The sequence below is a fragment of the Diuraphis noxia genome, unplaced genomic scaffold, assembly GCF_037042655.1.
Source record: "Diuraphis noxia isolate RWA-SAM2 unplaced genomic scaffold, SU_Dnox_SAM2 contig0001, whole genome shotgun sequence".
Classification (NCBI taxonomy): Eukaryota; Metazoa; Arthropoda; class Insecta; order Hemiptera; family Aphididae; genus Diuraphis; species Diuraphis noxia.
Genome location: NW_028301711.1, coordinates 68,997,660 through 69,018,959, shown reverse-complemented (window position 1 = coordinate 69,018,959; position 21,300 = coordinate 68,997,660). Strand labels below are relative to the sequence as shown.

The 21,300-nt window shown below is 29.1% G+C and overlaps 2 protein-coding genes across 3 annotated transcripts in view; both read right to left on the bottom strand.

The window, feature by feature from the left end:
• Positions 1 to 10,482, bottom strand: part of LOC149061458 (uncharacterized) — an 86,601-nt gene extending 76,119 nt beyond the window's left edge. Inside the window, exon 1 of the mRNA XM_089220855.1 lies at positions 10,019 to 10,482. Coding sequence (XP_089076981.1) covers positions 10,019 to 10,482 — 464 coding nt within the window. The remainder of the gene's footprint in view (positions 1 to 10,018) is intronic.
• The window catches only part of LOC107169051 (pseudouridylate synthase RPUSD2-like), a 530,147-nt gene that overhangs the window by 361,783 nt on the left and 147,064 nt on the right, over positions 1 to 21,300 (bottom strand). The window lies entirely within an intron of this gene.

Below are 21,300 nucleotides of genomic sequence, written 5' to 3'. Positions count from 1 at the left end.
AGATAATATACTTATTAACCGTGGGGGGGGGGGGAAGTATCGACTAAGACAAACGCCACGATGCCAAGACCCACATCCCGTATATATATAAAATATAATATGAATTGTCTGCAATTCATGCTGCAATTGAGCGGCGGTCAGAAGGACGGTATAACGGGCGAATGGGCTGAAAAAACAAATTAACTATAAACGATATATATATAACAATACATGTATACAGGTAAGTATGTACGCCGTGTATTATATTATATTGCGTATAAGTGCGGATGATTAAGGGGCCGAATGGACCTGAAAAACCTGTCGTACCTCCGTCTCCACAAAAACGTGAAAACTCGTCTGGTGCATTTTATAAAATTTATATACATACTAATAATATGAATCATAGTGCATAATATATTATATTGTTACATCAAGATCGAGTAGGCTGAGTGTTCGCAATTTAATGTTCGCATCGAAACTCAACCGCAGTCAAATAATCTTTGCGACATCTAAACAATCACGCCACATCGGTAATACATCATCGCTATTTTATTTTTGGACCTGATAAAGATAATTTTTTTTTTGTTCAATTATATTTTTGTTTACAGCAAAAAAACTTCACTTCATATCATATTCAAGTACCATATATGTTTATGCCTATATGAGCCATGTAAATCACTTATTTTTCGAATTCTTATTTCGATATTTTACATCGTTTTTTATTCGATGTAGATACAAACGACAAAATTTCAAAAATTGCATATGCATTAGTTTTTGGTTCATTTCGCTCTCACTAATAATTATTCGTACCGAGACATAGTGTCTCATTGCTTGATATACGCCCGTTTTAGGGCTCTACACATACAAAGTCATATACATATATGAATATATGATATATATATATATATATACATAAACATACGTATTATTCAATCATTCTTTCTATATTTTTGTTAAATTAATAGAATAATCATCATTTTGCTATCATGAATAATTCGTCTTTACGTAATACGTAACATAACGTGGTATACAAAACGCATTATTGCAAATGTTATCTGCCGGTTTTGTTTGCGTAACTTTTTATTTGGCCAACAAAAAGGGCGTAATTTTTATGTTATTTTTTTACGACGACGTGTCCCCAAGAACGAGTAAAAACTGCAGTTTCATAAAGACGTCGCTAAACCCATCGTCGTATAACGGCGATGCACAGCATTACATCAGAAAGCGTAAATATATAATACATATAATATATGTATAGCAGATAAATATAAAATAATGTATACCCAAGCATGTTGTGTGCGCGCTTTAGAGTCGGTCGTCCATCCTTCACTGCACCCGCAAACGAATTCTTAAACATTTCCACTCACTGGTTTTAATGACTTCGTCTCACTATCGGACTCGACTGCGCGGATTTGCATGTTTGTCATATTATTACATACCTAACCCGGAGGCTGAAATAACCTAATTGTTTTTTTTTTTCACTACAACTGTATCCATGAAATATCAATAATATTTTAGGAAGGCGATACTTCAAGAAAAGTAATAAAAAAAGAAGAAAACTCGTTATGTTTAACATTCAAAAACATTATTTCCACAAAAAACTATGATTAATATCCATTATCCATATCTCAAATATTATTATTGTTTTTAACTAGATGCCTAAATATAATAAATAGTTTCAACATAAATTAAAAACGTTTTTTGTATTTATATCCATGTAATTAAAAACAAATCGAATATCGTTTAAAATAGCACCTTGTTTTAGTTGTTTATCAAGTGATATAATTTTTTTTTTTTTTAAGAAAACTAATTTTGAATTTAATATCTTAATATGAATTAAATATAATTTTATTTAAGTTTAACTACAGTTAACCACTTATAAACATTGCTGGTCTTATACTGCAATTTAATGCTGCTGGCCGTATTTAAAAATAAAAACCCTTCAAGGAACACATGGAACTCCTCATTATGAAATATTACCCATTATCATTCATCATTATATAGCGTAGTTCACAGTAGTATACAAACAAGATATTGTTTAATATGTTTTAATGAATAGGTACTCAAATCATTTTTTTGTATAAGGTCACTAGGTACTTAAATGTTAATAGACGGCCAATTCTGTACTTTTGAATTGATGTGTAGGTACAACTGTAACAATAGAAATGACTTAAGCATAATAGCAATGATCTATAATAATTGATATACAAATGCATTGCATAATTTATTAATTGATCACATTTTGAATAGATCACCAATTGTGACATGAATACCCTCACAACGTTCGTATTTATGTATAATTTACATGAATACATTTTATAGTATTGTTCTATTTGTAATGACTACGTTATTATATTAGTAAGTTTCATAATAAATCATGCCAAATACTATTCGTTTGGTAAAAAATCAAATATTTCTATTTTCTACGTTTGCCTACCGAGGGACATGCAACAACCACGACGGACGGTCAAACAATTTGTGGATGATATGTATATATCAAGAACATTTAAATATAACGACATACTGATTTTAATTTGTATGATTAAATTCCTCTCTTTCTTTTCAAAAATAATAAAAATCACCGAATAAAACCATAAAATAAGATTTATTGCTATGAAGGTTGAGCCAGAATTCTATAATATTAGCCATAATATTAAAAAAACGAATGGACGAATAAAAATTATTTTTTTCTAGACGAAAAAATGAATCAAATTATCATACAATCTTTTGATCATTTATAATTTATGACCAACATAAAAATATCTGTATTTTAAAATTAAAAATGCGAATATTAAAATCCACCTTAAAGACAAACAAAAATAGATAAACATACACGATAGGTACTTACTGATAATATAAGCGATAACCTATTTACATTATATAATTGCTATACAGTATACATCCTCCCGAATTGTGTTATACAAATTTTGAACGGCGTTGTATAATATTATACGGATCACTAACATTAATGAAAGAAACTCTATAATTTTCCAGCACGCAGACTCGAGTAAATGAATTTGGTTATTTTAAGATAGTGTTGTTTTATGTTCTGTGAAATCACAGAGGGTAACTGCTATATCATTGATTTTTATAACTTATAAATAATACGAATTTACATGTTCTTTGAATGTTTACCGTTTAACTGAAAATATAATGTTAATGCGGAATTAAAACTATTTTTTTCTCAAATTCAACTATCGTTCAAATATGTGACCGTGTGGTGTGCGATTTAAAAATTTGGGGGTATTGGGCCTTATTTTTTTGAGGATAATGGACAAATCGTAACTGGCAACGCTCAACGTTACGTTTCCATGTTGGACAATTATTTTGAACCTCAATTGGAAGAGCTAATGGAAGAAACAAATATGGGGGTCATCTGGTTTTGACAGGACGGGGCTACGGCACATACTGATCGAGTTTCAATGACGAAGCTGCGACAGATGTTCCCTACGCACTTCGTCTCTCTGAGGGGTGATGTGAGGTGGCCCACGCGCTCACCGGACTTGAGCATTTGTAATTTTTTCTTGTGGAGGTACCTGAAGGAAAATGTTTTTAAATATCGGCCTCACGCCTTGGAAGAACTCAAAAACCAAATTAAGGAGGGAATTGGCGGTATATACCAGTCGAAATGTGTCAAAATGCGGCAGAAAATTTCAGAAGTCACCTTCATCAATGTATCGATGCTGGCGACCATCATCTTTCTGGTGTCAATTTTAAAACTTGATACATAAAACGGCATGATGAAATAAATATAATTTCTGTAAGTTGCGCAGTTTTTTTTTTAATAGCGTTTCAAAACTGCCTGTTTCACCCCACCTACCTTATTATAATATTATATTTATTTATCAATAAGCAAAATTATTCATTTTTATAAATATTCTTAAAACAGAATGAAATAGTTTTGGATAATAATGAATCTATATTATAGACTATTGAAATCGATTCAACAATGTATGATTCGACCTCATCTTCCATTATCATGTTTAATTATCTATAATATAATAATTTCTAAATTCTAATAACTACCTATTTGTTATTATTTAGATAGGTTTAATAACTAATATTTTCTTTATATTATACACATTAAATAAAATGCACATTTATAGCCACTTTTATATTTATGTTACGTTTACATTATTACATTTTTTAAGTTGTAAATTAATTTGTGGGAAAAATAAATTCCTCATACGGAGTGTATTTTAAACCATACTCTTAAATGAATATAAGAATCTTTTTTTTCTTGAAAATAAAAAAAATCTATAATATATTCAATTTATTGTTATATTCCTTTCTGTAGTTTTTTTCTTCAAATCCATCCATACCAGTATTTTTTTTATGTGAGAACACTATAAATATATAATAAATGTATAATACAATAAAATAATCTTATTTTCCAACTTAAACCTTGACGGGTTTAATACGATAGAGTGCAGTATGATATTTTTTTTACTATTTATATTGCCAGGTGGCGATTGAAGTATAATGTAATATTACTTATTAGTTAATTTATTATTATATAAATTGAGCTATAATTAGGTGTAGTCATATAGATGTAATAAAACGCAGTATCGTAAAATTTTAGTCGGAGATAAAAGAACAAAAAAATATTATACAATTTCACAATCAGAAACAAAATAAAAATATGGTAGTTTTTGTTCGTTTCTCAACGAATATAATTTATTTTATTGTACAGTGTTTTTATGTCAATACGTCGTAATAACAAACCACTAACCGCAGTCAATTGGAAGTAGATATAGGTGCACGACGTAATATCTATATTTCTACTATTTACATCTCATTAGATCAAGTGTGTATACAGTAATAAAACACTAAACAGTAACAATCGCATTATATTTAATTAAAAATATAATATTTTAATAGCCCATTTAAAACGCGACAATTTCCATTTAAAATTCAAATGTTATATAGATATTTAGGATTGTAGGATATTTGTTTAATTTAAAGCCTTTTAGGTGGTACCTATTAGGCTACTAATATGATATAGGAATAATATGTTATTTACAGAAATAAATAATTATGGTGGATTTTTATTAATATGTATTAAACTATTATGGATATAGAATTAAATTACAGTAAAATACGAGCGCTGAATATTTTGAATTCGAAAAACCATTTACACATTGGAAAATATATTAAAGTTGGTACTTGCAAATATGATAGACTCGCAGACTATCAGTTGGGAAACACGGATCTACAACCTTTTTGCTATATTTTTCTTTCGAATTCGTACGATGTATGCTAAACGACTAAAGCGCAACAAAGCCAGTGTAACGTGGTCGGGGGAACGACCAGTTAAATATAAGATATCCAGTGAGAGTCGTAGGACTCTATAGATATAATAACCGTAGCCAGGGGTAGATATATATATATAACAGGATCTTAAATATATTTAAATAATTAGGATTCCGTTTCAGTTATCATTAAGTTTTATTATATATTAAACACTTACAAACAATAATACTCACAAGCTATATAAATTATATTCTATCCAACTATTTTACTGTATCGAAGTTATACGGAGTTCGATATTTATTGAGTGTTGAGGTCTAAGGTACACAGTGAACTAACTTATTCCATACATGGTGTGTATTGGCCATAGGCCTTACAATTATGAGTGTGTGTTAATATTATTGTATTGGTCAGCAGTTGATCGTACATAATGTTAAGTGTGTAGACATGTAGTATATATACCAGCGGTTTCCAAACTTTTTCCCGTCGCGGCACATTATTATTAGTTATTATAAGTCACGGCACACTTTGGATAAATATTATCTATATACTTATTGAATAATACGTATAGATATTAAAAATATTAATATAAATATTAAAAATAAGAAACGTGAACGACTTTTATCAGTTGAACAAGAAATGCGAGTGTGTTTATCGTCGATCCCACCTAGAATTGAACTATTATGCAAACAACATCAAGCACACGTTTCACATTAAAATTTACAATTATATCTTTTTTTTGTAATTTTAAAGTAAATTTTTTATTAATTATTTTTATTTGTATTATAATATATTTTAATATTTTGAAAAAAATCATTTTATGTTTTTTTATAAAAAAAAGTTCAAGTTGTCGCGGCACACCCTTTGGGAAACACTGATATATACATATACTTGGGTATCATGTAACATAATTATTATAATTGTTACACCAGTTATTAACAAGCCTCTATATTTCACCTTTTGCACCTTACACTTGGTTCCCGATGGTTAAGAGACAGAAAAGGCGTATTAATGTGATATTTATGAAACAAAATGTATTCTCACAGGTTTTTTTTTCTTTTTTTTTTTTCGAAATTGGTTCAAATTTCTAAAATTTGCGTACCTACGAAATATAAATTATAGACGTATTGGTTCTGAAAATACATATTATGACTCTATAGGCTATAGTTTGAATCCAATAATATTATAAATGGTCGTTACCTAACATTGTATCGGTACACCCAACTGCATCGATAACAAAATATAAAGTAATTACCAAATAAATAAATATTATAGGTATTATGCTCATGAAATACTAAATTCACGAAACAATAAAATGTTAATTTTTTTTTTTTTATTGGTACAGTATCAACATCGTGGTTATTAGCTTACAATTGATTAGGTTACATATTATATGGATAAAATGTTAATTATAACAGCTTAAAATGGATTTTTTTTAAAGAGTTCAATAGTCGTTGTTTTTCATTCATACAGGTATAACATTATAGTGTGTTTACACACGTCATAAATTATCATTACTAATGAAAGCGCTAGGATTTATATGCAAAAATAAATTTTTATTATTATTTATTATGATTCATAATTTATTATTAGATTAAATACTAGTTTAATTAGACGTTACTTGGCACTTTCACTTTGAACTTTCGGCGTACTGGACACTGTTAATTGTTATTAAAACCATTCAAATTATGTAGAATAAACGTCCGCACAAATTTATGCAACACACGACATACTAACACAATTATTCTGTGCTGTATCACTGTATAAAAATATAGAAGTAATTCTACCAGTCGTTCGACCAACGATAAGGTAACGAACGGATATTATCTGACCTATAAGATAAAATAGGTAGTATTTATGCTAAATATTTACGAAAATTCAACGGATAAACCAAAAACTTTGGGTTTTGTGAAGTACCATTTAAAATATAAACAATAACTTATAAAAATTAAAAAAGGTTAGTTAAAAAATATCGAATTCTAAAAAAATCTATGAATATGCAATTATATGCATTATGTCCAAAATATGCAAAAAAAAAAATAAATTGGTCTTATTTAAACTAGAATAAGCCAAATCGTGGACAAATCTGACAACCAATCAATTTGGACTTAAGGAAAAAAATATGCAAATGCATATAAATCCTAGCCCTAAATTCATTAGTAACTTCTCTAAACCACTATAAATGAACAGCTCATAAGCTACAATTATTAGAAATATTATACAGTTCATATTATGAACTTCATAAATTATGCACCAATACAAATCACTGTAGAACGAAACATCCACTCATCACTGCAATCTTTCAATTTTAACTTTGAATACATAAGAAAAAAAATTAATAAAATTAATGTTCAGATGTTTATGATTGGACGAAAAAAAATGATTTCAAAAAAGCTAGAAAAGAGGTAGACGATTTTAAATTATTATACGAAATTATAATTTAACGATGGGGATATTTATTTTTCTTCCACTAACTACTTGTCATTCCAACGTTTTTATATTTTTATTTGATTCACAGATCGCAGCATAATTAATAAAGATTATTCAGGGCGGGACAGAGTGATTAACAGAATAACAATAATAATATTTTTAAAAAAGTAAAATTTTCATATTTTATAGTATTAATTTAAGGTAAAGTAGGTAGTAGTAATTATTATATAATATTTATTTTCATTTTAATAAATCATCAGGACACAAAACCAATAATAATTGTGATCAAAAATAAATAAATACTTATATTTATTTTACACTGTGTATGGTCTATATTTCAGTATATAATTTATAAATACCATTTAATTTTAATATTTCAGAAAGATTATGCAATATATAAGTTACTTTTTCGATATTAGGTGACGAAATTGATGGAACTTTGTTATTTTTCAATATACCTAGGAAAAATATTGCTAAACGCATAGCATAGCCTGAAAAAAGTATATTATATCCATGTGCTCTTCTAATTTAATCGGAAGTTTCGTTACGGACCAGTAACGTATGTTAACTCTTCAATGATCTATTTATATCTTAAAAGGTAACACGCATATGTGTGTATTCGAAGTGTACCTAAATAATAATTAAGCATACAAAACATTTAGTAAAGGGCTAGGTATAGATACCCATACACACAGCTGAATTCTAATTTTACAATAACAGCACAGATATTACTTCGTTTGTTCTCAAACTCATGACACAATATATTCCATCATAAAACCGACTCAATTACTAGGTGTTACTATAGGTATATAAGTAAATAATAACATTTATGTAGGTACGCACGTATACAACTTTAATATATTATGAGGATCTAATATCATAACAATATTAATTTTGTACGTCAATCAACATATTGCGTATGCCACAGCCTGCATAGTATTATTTAGGTACCTACCTACATAATGTTATACAATTATTTATAGCTTATGTAAATGTACGCCCACGTAGCATGATATTATTATGATATTATATACAGACGATTGACGATATAAGTGCCATCCTAATGGGACATAAATATTATATTATGCCTACACATGCAATACGCATGTATAGTTTCAATTTTTTTATAGAAATTTCACATTTAGTGGTTTTCTATCAGTTACTTTTTGTTGTTATGTGTTTCGATATGGTTGACTTTAATATCTTAATATTATTATAATATTATTAATTCAGCAGTTCATATTGGTACAACCAATATCCCTTGGAATATTTAAAAAATTTACAAACCCTTTGCTATATGGGTAGTTATAATGAGGTAATAATGAGTACCAGTACCTATATACCAGGGTTGGTCCACTTGCGCGTCGCGTCATAGTCATTATGGCGTATAACATTTTGGCTATTGAGACCATTATATTTATCCATGTGGCTCATGGACGTATTCATAATGGTCACCCCTGGTATATACAATAATATAACAGTATAGATTTTATTAAATAATTAACCAGCGGAAACGTAGGCCAATTTATAGTTATTTTGGTGGGGTTAGGTTTTTACTACTTAGAATTCGCTGAGTGGTCACCAATCCGGGAACTATAGTAAGTAGTGACAGCGGGCGGTGCGCACACTTAATCACGTTATTGACTATTGAGTGAATGATTTCAGTAACCAAGCTTCAATGTAATAATAAAACACTATATATATATATATATCACTCGTACACGATGTTAATACTCCAAACGTGTTTAAAAATAAAAACTATTGATCAAACCGAATCATAATGCTGTTTACGGGTACAGAGATTTATTTTTCGTTCTCTATCTTGTTTTTAAAATTATTTATAACCTAACCCTTGAGTGATCATGGCTTTTACAAAATAATTATCGCACATAATTTCCTAACCATCCTCAATAATAAATAATACCTACACGAGTACGAATACTCCAGCAAAATTTTAACAAGTAAAAATCAATAAACAATAATATATCTACCAATACGGTCTGTTTAGCATTTTGTTGTTTTTGTACTGTACTAATCTAAAACTGACTGTTTTTAAGTCACCCTACTGCCCATACTAATATCTCACTAGTTAATAACACAATTCATTTTACGTAAAATATTTATACTTTAAATGAACAATTATAGTAGATTTGATTTAATGCTTTGTCACAAAATTATAAAGGTTAGGTTTGTCTCAATAAATTGTACGTCGAATATGGATAGTCAAACTATCACTTCGACTGAATGTCATATATATCTAACAGGTATTGCTTAGGTATCTCCTGTGTGAGTCCGCTGGTAAGTCGCCAGATGGCAATTTTGATTAAACGACTTGTCAAATATGTTACACGACAACGATTTCTCCCCTGTGTGCGTCCTCGAGTGTACTATCAAATTGCTACTTACGCTGAACGACTTGTCACATATGTCGCACGGGTATGGTTTCTCTCCAGTATGTGTCCTCAAGTGTACTATCAAACTGCTACTTACGCTGAACGACTTGTCACATATGTCGCACGGGTATGGTTTCTCTCCAGTATGTGTCCTCAAGTGTACTATCAAACTGCTACTTACGCTGAACGACTTGTCACATATGTCGCACGGGTACGGTTTCTCCCCTGTGTGCGTCCGTCGGTGTATAGTCAAGTTGCCTTTTCTATTGAATGACTTGTCACATATATCGCACTGGTACGTTTTCTCCCCTGTGTGCTTCAGAGGGTGCATTGATAGTTTGCTTTCACTGTTGAACGAATTGTTACACACGTTGCATGGATATTCTGTTTTGTCCACGCGTATTTTTTGGCTACTGTCAAGATCGTCCATTTAAATGTTTTTTTTTCGATTTTTGGCAATGTCACCTTTATCACTTATTCACTAATTAAATATAAATAAACTTCATTATTCTTGATTTGTAGAACTAAGTAATTATATTTATGAGTTTTTTGTAAATTTACATGGTTACTAAGCTTTATTTGTCTTGTAACATTCTAATTTTTTCTATCATTGTCAGTTTTTTGAGCCGATATATTTATTTGAATACTATTAAGCTTCTACAAAAATTGAAATCCCATAAGAATTATCACAATTAAATCGCTCAAAATTAAAAATTATGTTTTGTGAATAAGACAGATTCTGAACGGAGTAATGAATGTATTGATTTTACAATGATGTGTGTTTTTTTGTGTGTGAGTACAGCTTAACTAGTCGAAATAATACTCCAATTTCAAACTTTGGGGGTGGTTTCCGATGTAAAAGTGAATATCCTTGGTTTTTATTGGCATTATAGAGGTCAAAGTAAAGTTAACATTTTCCAACAGTTTTCAAAAAATAGAGAAAAACAACAAAAAAATGACAGAAAAACGGGAATTTTTACGCAAAACTAGTTTCGACCAAACCGATTTTTTTATATGGTTGTAATTCAAAAACTAATCACTTGTAAATACTTGAAATTTTCACCAAATGTTTATGTTACTGTTATCTATATACAGTTAGATTTTCAAAAAATTTTGGCTTTTTTTGAGGTATTTATAGACCACTGAAATTTTCGATTTTTATGAGATTTTTTTTGAAGTGTTGGTAAAATAATTTTGGATGACCAAAAAAACTTGAAAATTAAATATAAAGTTCCTTATGAGTTGTTCTTATTGTAGCTAAAAAAAAAAAAATTAAAAATCGTTTTTTTTTATAAGCGTTTATAGTAGGTTTGTCTCAAGTGTTCGTCGTCTATGGATAGTCAAACTATATCACTTCGACTGAATGTCATATATATCTAACAGGTATTGCTTAGGTATCTCCTGTGTGAGTCCGCTGGTGAGTCGTCAGATGGCAATTTTGATTAAACGACTATTGAAATATATTACACGACTACGGTTTCTCCCTTGCAGTGTGCGTCCTCAAGTGTCTTATCAAAGTGATATTTCTGATGAACGCCTTGTCACATATTTCGCACGGGTACGGTTTCTCCCCTGTGTGCTTCAGAGGGTGTATTGATAGTTTGTTTTCAATGTTGAACGAATTATTACACACGTTACATGGATATTATGTTTTGTCCACGCGTATTTTCTGGCTACTGTTAATTAAATGTTTTTTTTTCGATTTTTGGCAATGTCACCTTTATCACTTATTCACTAATTAAATATAAATAAACTGCAGTATTGTTGATTTGTATGCAGAACTAAGTAATTATAGATATCAGTTTTTTGCAAATTTATATCAATATACTAAATAATCGATACGATCATAATATATTTTTAATATTTTTAAATGTGTCATCCGGTTTCTACTGAAACGAAATCTGTAAGCGAATCACATATTTTTAGTTTACAACTGTTTTATTTCAGTTGTCTATAAATATCTCAAAAATAGTCAAAATATTTTGAAAATTAAAACATGTAAAGAAAATCCAATCTTAATAACTGGTAAAATTTTCAAGTATCTAAGACTTATACTTTTTGATTAATAACAAATATTTAAAATCGTTTCAGGATAAATCGTTATCGTAACGCTATTTCATAAAAATTTAAAATTCAAACGCACTTAAAGATTTTCCTATAATGATGCTTCGAGTTTTCTCTATAGTTACTTGGAAGAAAACTTATGGAAAACTTAGTGTTGCATTTTTAATCCTTAGTTATAACACAAAAAATTTTATGATTTTTCAACTTCAAAATTACTTGCAAATGTTCGCGTTTTTGACAGATTTCGTAATTATTTGAACTATAAACGCTTATAAAAAAAAGTTGTTACTAACGATTTTTAGCTATAATGAGAACAACTTATAAAGAACCTTGTATTAAATTTTCAAGTTTTTTTGGTCATCCAAAATTATTTTACCAACACTTCAAAAAAAAATTCTCATACAAATCGAAAATTTCAGTGGTCTATAAATATCTCAAAAAAGTCAAAAATTATTGAAAATTAAACTGTATATAGATAACACTAACATAAATATTTGGTGATAACTTCAAGTATTTACAGTGATTATTTTTTGAATTACAACCATATAAGAAAAATCGATTTTTTCGAAGATTGGTTTTGCGTAAAAATTCCCGTTTTTCTTTGTTTTTCTCAATTTTTTTGAAAACTGTTTGAAAATGATTACTTTTGACCTCTATAATGCACCAAGGATATTCACTTTTACATCAGAAACTTGTATAGATAAAAATACAAAAAAAAATATACGTCGAGTAAATTTGTTGGGCACAATTATTTTATGTAGTCCATGTGCGTGCTATTTTATTTGATGAAAACTCGTAAATGATTTATTCAACGAGCTTTCATTTTATTTTTCAATCTTGGTGTAATAAAATGACTTCGAGCTTTAATTTGCATTTCAGATTGTATATTGGTTTTTCTATATTATCAGTATATTCTATATTTTTGGTATTCCGTTTTATAAATTTAAAATTTAAAAATATCATACACAAGAACTGTATTTACTATAGGTATAACAACAGTATATATGTAGGCTGTTTTGGAATATAAGTGCCATAATTTCCAATAATTATTGTAGAACTAAATTATACAATTATACCTATTTGTATATTTTTCTTTACGGGAGTTGTTTGAGAATGTACCTGTTCGCATAACCTTTTTTGATGGGAGCTATTTGGGAAATAAGCAAACAATAGACTGGAACCGTTTGGGATCCGACGATGTGAACTTATGAGAGAGATGGCAGCTAATAGATAATAATACTGATAATTTGTATCGGCACAAAACGATTTGACTTTGGTCCTAATCGGAGCGGTAAGTCAATTATACATACTATGTTAAACGTATATATAGCAATCATTTTCACCAATAACCTTTTTTTTTTTTTTCTTCATTTGAGATAAACAATCTATACCTTAGGGGCACAATAAGTTTATATGGTTAGAGAATTTACAACATGATACGCTTGACGTGAGAAGTCATCCACTAATGACACTCAAATTGATTGATTTTTTTTTTAAATTTTTTAAATTTGTTTTTTTTTTTTTTAGAATAATTAGTTAAACAACTGATACTCTGTAATACCAATAACCTTAAATCATTTATTGCGCTAGATTTGATCGTGACTAATAATAGGGTGATAATAAAAGTTCCACCCCATTATTATTATTATTATTCATTTAATAATAAATGTATTCGAACTCTGATTTTTGGACTTTTTATGTACCTACACTGTCTTAAATTTTCACATTCTTTAAAATATATTATATCATTTAAAGAGTAGGTACCTAACTAGACGTGAACTTTTATTTTTTAAATAAGAAAATAAGAACTATCCTTTTTAGTATAAAATATTTAGCAGATGGTTTTTTTAAAAACGTTGAAAGCTTTATATAAATTTGAACGAGAAGTTAGGGAGTTATTAAAACGTGCCTATTTGCTGAGAATACTGGTACTTAAAATTGGTTTGAAATCAATGGAAATATATTTGATTGATATTTATTCAAGTACTTATTCAGACAATTTATACCAGGTCATCTTCCAAACATAATCCCTTAGTACACAACATAAAAAAAATCTACTCGTTAAAATTTTGATTGATACATCTACATTTTCAAGAAAATCATCCTATTAATAATTGACAATAAAAAAAGGTTGGCATGACAAAATTACTTTAAATCTCTATAAATATCCAAAATAATTATATATATATATATATATTAAGTACGTAATATATAATACACGTATTTGTAAAATAATTATTATTATAACCTACTATTGAAATTTCTTAATTAATTATTATATATTTTATAAAATTAAATTAAAATCCATGTATTTATAGGCTGAATAGGACACAGAATTAATCCTAGTTGAATTATTTGGTCATCAAGCATAATAATTTATGTATGCATGAGCATTAATATCAGAAATAAAATTAATAATATAGTAGTTGATGGCCACCTGTCAACATTTAACTCAAAATACTAATGGGGAAAAAAATAACACTTAATGCACAGTATAATTCATGAGGAAAATTTAGAGCAAAAAAAAGTCATTGGTCCTAAAAATATACATATTATTTTTCGAATTTTAACTAAATCACAGAATAGTATTAATTATTGAGATAAGTATTAACTCCGTTCAAACGACTATAGGTACATTGGTTTTTGGGAGAAACCAAAATATATGATGAACTCTGTCATGACACATTCAATCATATGTCACGGACTAATAGAATGTCAGAAATACTTATCCCGAAAAAAATTCGGATTTGGTAAGGCATTCGTGCTGAAAAGACTATACGCACTTTTTACATTTTATTTCTCGTACGGCGATTTAGATGTTGACAATTTTCCAACCAAATTGTGTCAAATAAGTGTCAAAATTGGAACCGAGAAAACTTACGACGAACACACTTTAAGACGAATTCTTATCGCATACCAGTGATCACAGTATCACATCCATGACACATCATATATATATATATATATATATATATATATATACCTACTGAGCCATCGGCTACACGTTCTTTATGTTATTTTATTATTTAATGAAAATTCGGGTGCCACGTATCACTCTGATATCGTGGACTTTAGACAAAAATGTTGACTAATTAATAGAAATCTATATTATTATGAACTATACTATATCCTTGCGTATTGACGGATATGCGTCGACGACGGTGCAAGATGTTCGAATCCGACGAATTGTTATTTTTTGCGAACATGTTATACACAGTCAGCTACGAGATGATGTATGAAAAAACTGCGACGTGACGTATTTTAATATTCAATGCGCGCGTGCCTAAACGAAACCATTTATTATTTATCGCCTTCTATTTCATTTATTCAAGACGCAGTTAACTTTTCGGCGTGCAAGCTGCTTTCAAGACCTACTCATCTGCCACGCTGTTTTCACAGCAAATATAACACTAATATTCGAATATTATGATAATATCGTCAGCATTTGGTAACAATTGACGTTTTATGCCAAATTGTATACAGGGCGGATACATTTTTCTCATAGACCTTAGAAAAACATATACATAGTTATATACGTATATGTGATGACGATGTAAAACAAAATTAATTTGTAACATTAAAACAAGATTTTTTTTTATATCCTCTACCATCCAAATTACATATCGTAACAAAAAAAAAAAAAAAAACATTTCAAAAATCTTGGCACGTAATATTTTGCCTACATGCTAATCCAGTAGGTACTGTTAACAGGAAATGTATTGGTGCAATGGGTCGGTGTCACTGAATATTTCTGCAAATTATGCGTGCATAACATAAAGATATAGGTATTGCGGTAAAATGTGATGCACTACGATAAATAATATATAATTGCAGTTCGGGTTGTGGCAATGAAGCTCCCTTTTTTTTAATGAATTGGCCTAGTACGATACATTATGAGATCATAAATATATAATTATTTTTATCATCACAAGAATGTGGCTATTATGTTTCAGACCTTAGCTTTTTAGTACCTATAGCTATGTCTATACCACATTGAAAATTCCAAATGAATCTTCAATACTATATCATAACATAATTATGTATAAATTATTATTCCATTTCTGTTTGAATTGTTCGTCACAAAAGTCACATGGCTTACGAGAGCTTTCTCATTTGCTTATTTAAAGGTTTCTCAATATTCTACGACACTCTTTAAACATCCTTTTGTTCCCGGCAAAAACGTGCGGCACTGCAGCGCCTCGGGGAAAGTAAGGTGCTAATACAAGGGGTTGGCTGTGGGAATTGCACATAATGATAATATGACGTGACTGGAATGCAACGTATCTTGATAAATAATCGTGCGCTTTCCAAAAACATTGGATTTTAAATAGCATTTCATACTTTTAATCTAAACAATTATTGAGTGGATTTTTCGATTCATTAATTCTACATACGCTAGTATAGCGTTTGAAACGAAAATAATGTAAAGATGTAATGGCTTAAACGCATTTTATACTAAAAATAGTTTCATAGATTTTATCATCAATATAGATATCATAACAGAATACTAGTAGAGTAGACATGTGTTCACAATTAGATGGTGTAAAAACAAATAAGCGTTTTTTTGAATTGAGTAATTATAATAATACATTATTATTATTATGGTCATACTATTGCCCTTGTCAGCATGGCAATACTGTCTTCTTATTGAGATATAATATGCCATTTCGAATTTAAGCAGTCATGAATATACCCATCACTGGAAATCTTTATGGGACATTCGTTCAGCGATGAGAAAAGGGTTAGGATTGACGCCACAACACGATGTTTAAACTGTAATATTACTATAATGCCGCACGCTCAGGTACTTATGTCTATGGATCCTGTACGGCTTAACATCATCAAACCCTTTTCTCAGGCCTGAAGCATTAAACTAATTATTCATAAAATAATATTGAAGACTGAGTCAACTGCTGCTGCTGCTGCTGCAAAAAAAAAATAAGCATGCTATCCTGAAACGCATATTTAATGACGTGCTCTTTTTACTATTAAAAATGTTTTTATTCAGTGAGTTTGGAATCTGTAGTATGCTAAAATTGCTCAAATCAACATATAAATCATATTTTGTAATTTCATATAATTACACTTTATATACGTTTCAGAATATACAATTTAGAAGACCAAAGGCGGTGAACTTTGAAAATAGTTGTTAAATTGTTTGACCACTCCAATTATTTAAAACTGTAATTGCTTAATTTTTTTCAGAATCATAATTAAATAATTGGATGTCGGCCGCCAACTACACTCACTATGGCCCAGTCCAAACGTTGATATGCTAATAATCTACTAGATTTATAATTACACAAAACTATTAATATAGCTGATTCAACTACCAATACTAATCAATTAATTTTATTCCATGAGGAATAACGAGCTCTGCTATTATCATTAATTTAGCATAGACAATATTTATTAATGTATTTCTATTTCTGCGATATGGTGTTGGGATCGTAAAATCGATGAAATTGTATTTTTGTTCGACCTATGTATAATTTTTAGCAATACTTGTATATCGCTAGAATTGTCCACTTGAAATACTGTTGGTCTGTGTTTTGTATGTTGATAATACAATATTTTTATTTTCGATGTAATTTGTTAATGGAATACATGACAAGCCATATATAGGTAACTACTTAAATATGCTTAATAATCAACCATTTTTAGCAGAGGTATTCAAACTCTTTCATCATACAGCTCGTTAATGTCTTCAAAAATTTTTCCCAAATTATAAATGACAAAAATTAATGTTTATATGTATGTAAATTATATTTTATATTAATTATATATTTATATATTTATCATATGATGACATATATATATAAAAAAAATTAAAAATAAGTAGGTAATTTATAAACAATTTTAATTAAATATTTCATGTTTAGTAAACATAAATCAATAAAAATATAAATTAATATTACCTAATAATAAATATTCTTAGTGAGATGGAAGAATTTTACTTGTTCGTTTTTCATAATATGTTCAAACCGTCGCTCAAGATTGGAAAAAGCTATTCTCATCTCCTTCTCAATGTTAATTTTTGACCGATATTTATCATTATAGACTCTATAGAATAAAATATAACCTTCTTACTTCAGTACTATAAATATTTATATTTTTTTTTACCAATTTTAGTAAAATATTTAATATTTATATATGTTCTTATTAGAAGACTGTGACTAGCTATAGGTACCTATAATAATATCATAAATCATAACTGAACTAAAACAGTAAATGTGCACAAAAACAATCGTAGTATATATTATATACTATAGACTAATCTTTATATTACGCGCTAAAAATTTAATACTGTTGTACCGTTCATTCTATTTTGTATCAAGGATGATTGTGATAATATGTTATACTAGAATGAATTCAGCCCCCTGTAATACTATGCTACTACATAAATATGCATGAAATAATATTTTAATCAGACGATTAAAAAAACTAAATCCCAAAAATCCATTTAAAAAAATATAATAATAATCATAAAACGGGACAAAACAGTACTTGAAGTACGAATAGTGACCATAGAGTTGATGTTAGTAGAATGATATCACTGTAATGCATAAAAATAAACAATAAATATTTATGTCCTCAGCTGCTGAACACAAAAATAGTAATATAAAATATTATCTGCACTAATAAATAAATACAATAAAATCGAAATATTACACGTAGTAGACGTATTGTGTTGTTGTATAAATAAAATGTTGGAATAAAATTGACGATCTAAAGAATTTTTTAGAACTCTTGCCAAGATTACTCCATAAAAGTATGGATTAAAGTACTTCTTAACGTCATTATAATACCAAAAAGTACATTGAATTGGTAATGATTTTAGAACAGTACCTCAAGTAACCACTGTTAGAATTAAGAACAGAATAATATAGGTTCCGTGCAGACATGTACCTACTACAGACTCAATTTATTGTTATAACAGTTTGGTTTTTATAAATTAAAATATTACCATCAATAATTATATCCATAGCCCTGTAACTGTAATAAAAGCTAAATAAAACAATACAAACAGAGTTTTAAAAGATAAAGATAAATTAAGACAGTGTATTGGAACTCTTCTAGCTTTACTAATCATCGTAAAATATGTTAAAATTTCAAAAACAATATTAGTTTCCTATGTATAGTATATGTTATATATGTACATAAAGTCTAGTATAATATTTTCAATAGTATTATCGATGATCAGTAATCATTGATCGATATAGTTATCATTTCAATACATTTAAACAAAACTATGATTAACTCCTCAGCGTATGTACTCACCATATTCACTCTATTTGCGGTCTACAGTACTAGAAACTTTACACTTGAGCACTCCTTTTAGACGAAAAAAAAGCATTCATAGCAAATATGATTACGATAATATATTACTTCGATATATTTTATAAATTATTTAAGCTGTATTGTTTACAAAATATAGATAGACAGCAGCAATCTAACAGTGTACGTAATATGTCAAGTTATTTTTTATTACTGTTGATTTGTAAATAAATAATGAAGATTTGAAACCGAATATCCAGATACCAGATGAGACAATTTTCATCACTCTTGGGAGTGTCAAACATAGTTTTAGATAAGACGCCTCAGGTGTATGCATATCAACCCGACTATTTTGTTAGGAAAATTGTATTAAACATACTGAGTTGGTATCTTATACCTAAATGGTATATATAAAAAAATATGAGTGTCACAACAGTAGGTAAATATAATATAATGTACTAAAACAAATATCATACAATATAATATTATTTTAATCACTCAGGCAAGTCCAATTTAGATTATAGCCCTTAGAACTCGATCACAAATCCGTCCCACCTCTTCTTGCCAAAAATATGACACAACTGCATATTATTTCGCACCGACCTACGAATATCAGCACGTAATTGAGACGGATCATTCGGTTAACGAATTATTACGTTTAGGGCTGCGTCAGTTTCGCGATGGTCGTGATCGATCACGAGGAGTCGATCGCGGGTCACCCCGAAAAGCGAACCACCGCGGTTGTGGTGTTAAGTCGTAAATGGCCCACCCGCAAAACGCGACCCAGTCATCTCTATAATAATGATAAATAATACCAAGTAATATAATTTTATCTAACTGGTAATAATAATACGCAAGATCACATGCTACGGATTTATAGATATATCCCTATGATGACGAGGCGTAGTGGCAGCCCCACCGTGACGATGGAGAATTGTAAACTTTTATAAAAGTAGGTAATCTCTCACATAAGACATACAGTACCTATTAACTCCTGCACAAACTTTTGTTAAAAATAAAGTGTAAAGAAACAACAATATCTACTATAGGTAGTTTTATTTTTGTAAAAATATCAATCTTGTAATAATATTACATATTAGGTGCTTTATATTATATATTATTCAAAAATATTTTTTAACGAATTGTGGCACTGCTCGCAATATACGAGTAGTCACTCGTTAGGTTATAGTCATAACCTCTATAGTGGACCATAATACGATGACTAGCTGATACAAAGTGAAAGCCGAAAACCATGTGAAAAGACGGCACACTCCGACGATACAGCTTAGGGCTGGTTACACCATTGTTTATTGGAAATACTCAAACATCAACGATGTGCGCCAATCCAGAAATCGCAAATTTGATTATATGGATGCCATAAACCATAATTTATTTTTAATTGCAAGTTAAATGAATAATTTTTTTTTTTAAACGAAACTTTAAGAATACTCGTTACAGCTGATGTTTTATTTACATACAATCATACACAGTGCATAACGTTCAATACGTGTTTGTAGCTTATTTATAAAAATACCACTCAAATGATTGTGTTTACCAAATGCTATATAAAATTTTTCGAATAAATGTTTTTAAAATGTCCTAAAAATTAATCATATGCAGAGGCAAAAGCCCCACTTAAGGATAAGGTTATTTGATGTCATAAGCACTAGCCGTATAAAACAAAATACCAAATTAAACACAGTAAAAAGTAATTAACACTTATGGAAAAAAATCAGACTAAAAATATGAGATAAAATAATTATGATAATCACCTCCAAACTGGACACGCGTTAACAACACATATAGCCACCCCATGGCATGCAACGATATATGTGAATCATGTGTAGTGGAAAAACACATACCTATATAAACTGAATTCCTGAAATTCGAAAACTCAAAATATAAA